The sequence below is a fragment of the Urtica dioica genome, chromosome 1 (genome assembly GCF_054948205.1).
Source record: "Urtica dioica subsp. dioica isolate 48M chromosome 1, U.dioica_male_clone48M_v1_H2, whole genome shotgun sequence".
In the NCBI taxonomy this organism is placed as follows: Eukaryota; Viridiplantae; Streptophyta; class Magnoliopsida; order Rosales; family Urticaceae; genus Urtica; species Urtica dioica.
In genome coordinates this window covers 18,114,041-18,122,634 of record NC_142756.1, presented here as the reverse complement: position 1 = coordinate 18,122,634, position 8,594 = coordinate 18,114,041, and the positions used below count along the sequence as shown (strand labels likewise).

The window sequence follows — 8,594 nt, the reverse complement described above, 5'->3', positions numbered from 1 at the left end:
TGACGGCCACTAAAAAACATATAGTGTCATCTTTTATGTTTAATGGCATAAAAAAAAGTCTCATATGGAACATGGTTTTCCTAGTAGCACTAACGGCTTCCCAGTCGAAGTAATATTTTGCACACGCATGGAATAAAAGTTGCCACGTGTGGAATAATGTTTTGCGCATGATTTTTTAAAGGGTCCATTAGGTCTCAAATCATGCAGAAGAAGACACCATATTTTTTTATTAGCTCTAACTCGTTTTAAAAGTCTTCAAATCATCCAAAGTTGCTCAATTGCTCACAAAACACTTTTAGCTCATGAAAAATCTATAATAACAAAGAAAAATAAAAAAAGATATGAAAAACATCTAGATTCGCTTCGATTCAAGTTCGGAAACGAGCGATTTGTACGTATAAAACGCATTAATCAACATGTTGTATGAGCTTGGATAGTGACATACAAGTTGTTTCAGATCTCAGTTGAGATCATCAATAGTCCACAAATTGTCTGAATTTTAATCATAATGGATAATTTTGAAAGTTAGCATTATATAAAAACAATAATTTGGTCCGAATTTTCCCTTGAAACTAATTTCTCTTCTATCCTTCCCTTGAAACAAATTGTATTTTTTTTCTTTCCTTGAAACCCGATCACGATGAAATCAAAGCAATAAAATATTTGAGTTCCATCACTATCATTACGAGAAGATACAAATCCATGAAACATACAAATAAACAAAACAAAAATCACATAAAATCTTCCGAGAATTCTAACCAAAATTAGACCTGAAAGTTTATTCAAGCCCGCTTTTTTCTACTAATCGCCTGAGCTCCTTTCCCGGCGCCCGGATGAGAGAGAAAACCACGCATCATCGCCAGAATAGCGACCCCCAAGAACGGGTAATGCATGTGAAGCAGCTTCTCCGACGCCTTTCCCGATCCAATCAACTCCGATAATATCGCAAACTGAAATAACACAAATGCAATGTTTAATAAAACAAATCCATTTGAGAGAGAAAATTAAAAAGAAAAAGGAATACCATGGAGGTGAGAACCGAGGCGCCATAGATCAAACAGGTGGTGTTCAACCAGGGCTTGGAGGCGATAATGGCGTAGAGACCGAGGATCGAGAGAGGCCATTGGAAGAGAAGTTCCAACCACAATATTCCGACGTAAAAGTGAGGCTTTTCAGCGACGAGGTAGTCTCCGAAATCGCGCGCGTACCACTGTCTCAGATCTACCAGTAAGCTCGGGAACACGCCCTTCGGCAGCAACGCCTGAGCTCCGATCGCCGGTGCGAAGATCGCCATTGCCAGGAAGAACAGGAAGAGTGTGATGTCAACGAGCTTGAGCAACACACCCATTTTTTCGGTTCTTACAATTACAGATCACCACATCTTCCCTTCTATTTTATAGTCATCAAAATCTACTCTCTTATTGTTTTGCATTAAAATAAAAACTACATTTTAAAAACAAAGATGATATGTATAGTATAAAAACATAGAAGGCTGAATATACCTTATAGAAAAGTAAAAACTTAAAATTTTATTAAAATACATGATAATGTATAATATTTTCTCAAAATGAAAAGGGAGACCACATAAATAGAAACAGGACACTATAGTATAATCTAATTGGTAATTTCTAATCACCTGTAAAATAAAAGTAGTGGGTTAAATCCCCACAAGCAATAAAGCTACATTAAATAAACGGAGCACCGTAGATAAATAAAAGGTAAAATTTATAAGGTAATCAATATTTCATTTATATTGTAAAATAGTTATAGATTATCATAAACAATTATGAATGGGCATATCTACGCTTTCATTACTATGTAGTTAATTACGGAAGCAATAATTAAAAATAAAAAAAAATAAAAATAAAAAAAAAAAACTACTTACAATAGCCAACGAGTCACATGGACCAATCTCTTTGTATTGCTTAATTTCAAATACCTAAATTTTGAGATCCATCAGAAACAAAAAAACTAACCATTTCAAAATTAAAACTCTCATTTCTTCTCGTTTTCAAAATAAACATATAAATCGGGAAGAAAAAACCAAGACTTTAAAGAACCATAAAACTCGTTTAAATGAAAAAAAAAAAAAAAAAAAAAAAAAAGAACACATCCTAAAAAATTTGTTTATAGTGGTTACGAACTGTGTAAATATATTTCTTGTTGATATCGGTTAACAGCTGGTTATAACTATGAAGACCTCAAGTAATCAAAAAATCGTCCAAACGCAAAGAAGAACGCACCCCAAAAACCTATGTTTATAGTGTTCAATATGTAAATTTGTTAAAATTTCAAGAAATAAAGAATGTGACTAATCATGTTAATTTGTCAATCGCTTATTATAATTGTTAATATCATACGTTACATACTTACATGCATGATTCGACCAAGGAAACAATAATTGAAAATGTCTTAAAAGGAAATATTTGGCCGAAAATAGAAGAAGAAAACAAAATCGCTCGAATGTATTCAAACAATTTGAAAACAATAAACAGAAAATTCAAAGCAACATAATGTTGGAATTGAGGAAAATAAAATATAAGTCGGATATTTACTAATCACATGTATTTTATTATGGCAAAAAAATGACAAATAATTAGAGGTGTGCACGATCCGGTCCGATCTAAAATCGATCAAAAAATAAAATCGGATCAGTCTCAACGATTTTGAAAAAATTAAATCAGACCAACTAAATAAGAAGAAAAAAAAATCGGACTAGACAAAACCGATTAAAACAGTCCATTATGATTTAGGACTGATTCTACCGAGCCTGCAAGGCATGCCGTCTTGCAAAAGTTTTTTTATGGATGTGATATATTATTTGGGTAAATTTTTTAACATCTAGTTTAATGTAGGAAAAAAAAAAGATATTGATTATGTTATAATACGTACAAAGATCCCGTGGGTATTTCGAGAGGGTCGGGGATTTGCTAAGTAGACATTACTAATCAATACCCAAATGAGAATCCTACTCCTTAACCTAATCCCTTGATAAATTATAACCAAAAACGAAAATAGCAAGTGGATTCGCACAAAATCATAACCAATTAGAATCACTCTCTCCGAGAGAGTAAAATGACTACAAAAAATCCAAACTACCTCAAGTAAGTCAACCGGATTGGGGGCTTACAAGTCAACCGGATTAGCTAGGTTGTTGTGTCACTTTATTTGCTCGTGTGAGTCACCTTTGTGTTGGATGCTTATTTCTTGTTTTATTTTAAGACTTTTCTTGTAGATCATATTAGTTTTCAGCTAGCATATCCTAATATGATTATGATCACGTTCAACATCCATGCTATCAAAACTCCAATTTTCAAAACTTGATATGGAATGGGCCTAGAACATACAAGGGGGTACGATGTTCCAAAGTTAATTTGGCTCCTTTTTACTCGTCAACTATAAATGAATTCTCTGTTTTTCTTTCTACAGCCTACATTTATTAACAAGATTGTTGAATCTTCATATTAAACATGAATACATATGAAAATCGCTCACGGTGAAATAAAATAAAATTGACTAAAAAAGAGAGTTCCATCACTTTCATTATGAAAAGATGGAAACCCATCAAACATAAAAACTTCCAAACCAAAAAAACGTTCGGTGAAAGTCATCACTGCAAGCATATAGATCTGCATTTTGGTTCAAGCACGCTTCTTCCTACTGATCGCCGGAGCTCCTTTCCCGGCGCCAGATGAAGCAGACTTTCCGGTCGGAGAGAGCAAACCACGCAGCATTGCGAGGATAGCGAAGCCCAAGAACGGGTAGTACGTGTTAAGCAGCTTCTCCGATCCCTTTCCCGATCCAATCATCTCCGATAATATCGCAGACTGAACAAACAAAAAACGTAACATCTAATCAATCACATTGTCTTCTGATTTAAGAGAAAAAGAAAAGGCAATACCATGGAAGTGAGAGCTGAGGCGCCATAGATCAGACATGTGGTATTCAACCAGGACTTGCGGGCGACAATGGCGTAAAGGCTGAGAAGTGAAAGAGGCCATTGGAAGAGAAGCTCTAACCACAAGAGTCCGGCAAAAAAGTGAGGAGGTTCGACGATGAGATAGTCTTCGAACTCGCGCGCGTACCATCGCTTCAGCTCCACCAGCGCGCTCGGAAACAAGCCCTCCGGCGCCAACCCCTGCGCGTCGATCGCCGGAGCTCCGATCGCTATGACAAGAAAGAAGCCGAAAAGTATCAAGTCAACTATCTTCACCAACACACCCATTTTCTTTGCTTCTCTCAGATCTCTCTTCTACTCCCGTTTCCAATGTTTATGATTCCGATCTATGAGTAGTAGTAGTAATAATAATATATTGGCAACTTTTTCATGTTTCGGACGACTCAATGCGTGTGTTTTTGTTTTGTTTTGTTTTGTAGTTTTTGTTTTTTACAATATATTTTATTATTGTGATTACAATCTCATCTTTGACTAAAACATGTATTGAGAATCGTGACTGATTAACCAGTCGGCTAAATTTAAATATGACAATAATATTGCTCAAATTATTAGTCTTCTCTTTACAATAAAAAAAAATTATTTTTTATTTTTAGAAGTGAAACTGTCCACCAAAATTACATGATTTATTATAACAGTGCAAATGTATACGATTTTATTGACTAAAATTACATGATTTTGTGCAGGAGTATTAAACTGGAAGATGATAAATCATTCACATGTAAGAAGACATGCATTTATGCAACTCAGGATCTCTCCGTCGAGCTATGTGTGAGATTGTCATTAGATCAAAACTATCTACCACGTCTTTACAAATTAGAAAGGGAAATTTTAGAAAACATGTGCTAAAAGTAGAAAAGATGGAATATATGTGCAAATTGACCTAACTATGACACATAATTTTTTTTAAAAAAAACCATACTCTTTTTCTCACTTCTCGTCTCTCTGTTTTTTTTCTCTCACTCGACCCCAATTAAGGCTGCAACCATATGCAACAACACCTCACGCCGCAACAAATGCATGCTACCTTCTCTATGCCGTGCCTCCGCATCCCCTATATTTTTTCAACTCTTTTGCACAACCATTTAAGATTTATCGAGCTATCTCTGACCGACGATCTTCATGTAAAAGGTTAGATATTAATGAGAAAAATTGAATATTTTTAGATACAAATGCTAGACTATTGATAGATTTGAAGATATTATATAAGGATTCGAATAGGGTTTGGATACTTGTTTAGATTTTTTGTTTTGTATTTTATGATCCGTGTTGTACAGATTTGCATTGGGATGCGGGTCCTTGTGGCGGCATGCGGTGCACTCTGACACATTAGGTTGCGGTGGCTTGCGAGCCGCTGTGGTGATTTGCTAGTCTGCGGAGACTGTAGCCTACGGGGATTTGGGGGCTGTGGTAGACTGCGGAGTGAGAGGATAGTGTGTTTTAATTAAAAAAAATGGAAAATAACACATTTATACCCTGTGTTTTAGTGAAATGTCGAGTTTAACCCTCAGTTTTCAAAAATGTCGAGTTCATACCCTCTGTTTAACTAAAATGACGAAATTATACCCTGAAATGAATAACAACGTCACAAATCTCCCTTTCATTGATATTAACTTTTATATAAGAAAAACCGAATCAAATATAAATCAGTACCCTAATTTCCAAATTCTCAATTTTGAAATAAAAATATGCTTAAATTGAAATTAAATAATAAAACTCATACCGCCTAAGAAATGACTTCATTCCGTGTTCGAATTGTAACTCTAAATCTTGGATTCTCTGTTCGAATATGCGATTTTGATGACTATCAACTATCGATGTTTACCCCTTTGCCTCTTTCTGTGTTCTTCACGATTAAGAGACTGTTGTTTATTTTTTAGTTTTTAAATAAATTACATATATGGCGCGAATGAATAAAGATAATTGGTGTTTATATTATAAATATTATAGTCAACGTCAATGAAAAGTCAATAAAAAGAATATTTGTGACACTGTTGTCTATTTCAGGGTATAATTTCGTCATTTTAGTTAAACAGAGGGTATGAACTCGACATTTTTGAAAACCGAGGGTTAAACTCGACATTTCACTAAAACACAGGGTATAAATGTGTTATTTTCCCTTAAAAAAAAATGTGTGCCAGAGTATATTTGTAAAATAGCACATACTTTTCAAATTTTAAACAAATACCTATTCTTAATTGAATTTTAAGTAGTTTTGCACATATTTTATGAAAGTTTCCATTAGAAACAACTTCTTTCAAGCTACAGGTTTCCCTTTCAAATTAATATTACTTTCCTATGTTTAATTTATAAACTTCATAAATTTGGTTTATTATGTTCAATAGAGAGAAAATAATATTAAAATAAGGTTTTATCAAACTATAATTAGCACTGTCTTCTCTAATTCATATATAATGTTCATTAACTTCTAAGAACAATTGATATAACTGCTCCTAAATATTTCTTCTATGGCTAAGCTTTGATTATGGTTGAAGTGGAGGATTTGTGGGTGATTATTTATTTATTTATTTTATGCCCCCCTTACGAATGAACTAAAATGTACTAACAAATAACTTAGCAAATCTGAAAAACATCGTCTCCAAATGATGAATTTTTAAAGGTTGACATTTTCCTCTCAGCTATCACTTATCTATTGATTGTAAATCGTTGTCACTATCCCCAGAGCTTGAATTATCGTTATAATCATATCTATCTAATGTCAAGCACTCATGCAATTGGGTTATCAATAGTTTTCATTGATGTGGAATATGAATTTGCACTTGAGGTAAGGTCTGTTTAGCGCATCATTCAAAATTGATCATTTCATTCAAACTGTCTCTATTTAAAATGACAACTGAACTTATCATTTGAACTGACATTTTAAATGAATCTTCAAGAATATCATAAAAAAAAATTCAAAGAAATAAAATAATTCGCATTCGGTAACTATCAATCCAATGAAATAAAATCATTCACATTCAAAGAACTGACATTTTCCTCGTAGCTATCACTTATCTATTGATTGTAAATCGTTGTACGTCACTATCACCGGAGCTTGAATTATTGTTATAATCATATCTATCTAATGTCAAGCACTCATGCAATTGGGTTGTCAATAGTTTTCATTGATGTGGAATGTGAATTTGTACTTGAGTTAGGGTTCATTCAAAATTGATCATTTCATTCAAACTGTCTCCATTTAAAATGTTAACTGAACTGACCATTTGAACTAACATTTTAAATGAATGTTCGAGAATTTCATGAAAAAATAAATTCAAATAAATAAAATAATTCACATTCGGTAACAAACATTTAAACGATATGAAATGTATTCATATTAACAATTCTTAAGCATTTTATCAATATCATTATTAAAAAAAAATATAAACATACCTAGTTTTCTTGGGAGGGAAACAACAGCTGGAAACACCTGCTAATACCTCGTAGGCTGAGGAGCAAAAGGAGGAATCCGGCTGAGGAGGGGCTCGCATCTAGCTATTATATTTACTTATTTCTAAGAATTAATATCTTCTATTTGTGAAAGTTATAAAATCAGATTATATTTTTATTAAACTAGAAACGCTAAGTTTTTTTTTTTACTTTTTGATAAAATAAAAATAAATATAAAAAGATGCATTTTTTTATTTAGGTACTACGATTAATAATAAATTTATTAGAATCTATAGTTCTTCAGCTTAAATTAAAATTGAATATTTACATATAATTCATTTATATTCATATGAACAAATATATAATAAACTAATATATTTGAAATGTTGGACACTATAAATGAGTTTATTTCACCTATATGCTAGAATTAAAAATAGTTATCATCTCCAAGGATTTAGCTTGGGTGGCAAACCCTCCGGCATGTGAGGTGATCTCTATGAGAGAGAGATAGTTCAATCTCTAATAAAAGCAAATTGATGTTTAAAGAATATATCTTGTAATTTGTGCTTAAATAAAAAATGTAATGATGATATAATGTATGATGTAAAAATTGGATTGTTTGAAAAGAAAAAAAGCATAACTTAATAAAAATAATGGTCAAAACCACCGCTCACTTTTAATGACTCGAGTGATTTTTAATTTTTTCTTTTTGTTTAAAAACAGATCAAATCATTTAACGAATTTATTTTAATAATAATGGTTCATTAATATCATGTTAAACACCTTTTTAGTCTTAGTTTTTCGTTCAGTTTTATAACTCCTTAATTGAATGTAATTTGGGACCTCAACTTCTCATTGCACTATGTATTGCCTCACACTTTTCAAAGAAAACGAATATACAAAAATAAATAAAAAATTCGTCCTAACCTTGCTCATCTTCTCTATACCATTCTGTTTTTGCTTCTATTAGTCCTTTTTATCTGCTAAACTTTTTGGCCACTTTAATACCAGGCTTTCTTCACTCTTATTTCTGCGGTTTATTTATGCAGGTACAATTTAACCATTAGTACATTTAATTTTTTTTCTTCATAAAACTCACGATAAACTTCTATAATGCAGTATATACTCGTAAAATCTAGATTCCGACGCGATAAGGAAGATATTACGATTATATGCTTTACCAGTGGCGGACCCAGAAGCTAAAAAGTAGGGGGGTCAAATAAATTTTGAGGTAAAAAATAATAAAATA

The 8,594-nt window shown here is 32.6% G+C and overlaps 2 protein-coding genes across 2 annotated transcripts; both read right to left on the bottom strand.

The window, feature by feature from the left end:
- Positions 1-643: 643 nt before the first annotated feature.
- LOC149407644 (uncharacterized) lies at positions 644-1,514 on the bottom strand. The gene is made up of 2 exons (XM_089626960.1): positions 1,025-1,514; positions 644-950 (listed from the first exon to the last, which is right to left on the bottom strand). Exons 1-2 carry the CDS (start codon positions 1,346-1,348, stop codon positions 783-785), a joined length of 492 nt encoding a protein of 163 aa, XP_089483086.1. The 5' UTR covers positions 1,349-1,514; the 3' UTR covers positions 644-782.
- Positions 1,515-3,369: 1,855 nt separating this feature from the next.
- LOC149407643 (uncharacterized) lies at positions 3,370-4,361 on the bottom strand. Its single transcript, XM_089626949.1, has 2 exons — positions 3,902-4,361; positions 3,370-3,827 (listed from the first exon to the last, which is right to left on the bottom strand). The coding sequence occupies exons 1-2, from the start codon at positions 4,223-4,225 to the stop codon at positions 3,642-3,644; spliced, it is 510 nt and encodes a 169-aa protein (XP_089483075.1). The 5' UTR covers positions 4,226-4,361; the 3' UTR covers positions 3,370-3,641.
- Between the last annotated feature and the right edge of the window lie 4,233 nt (positions 4,362-8,594).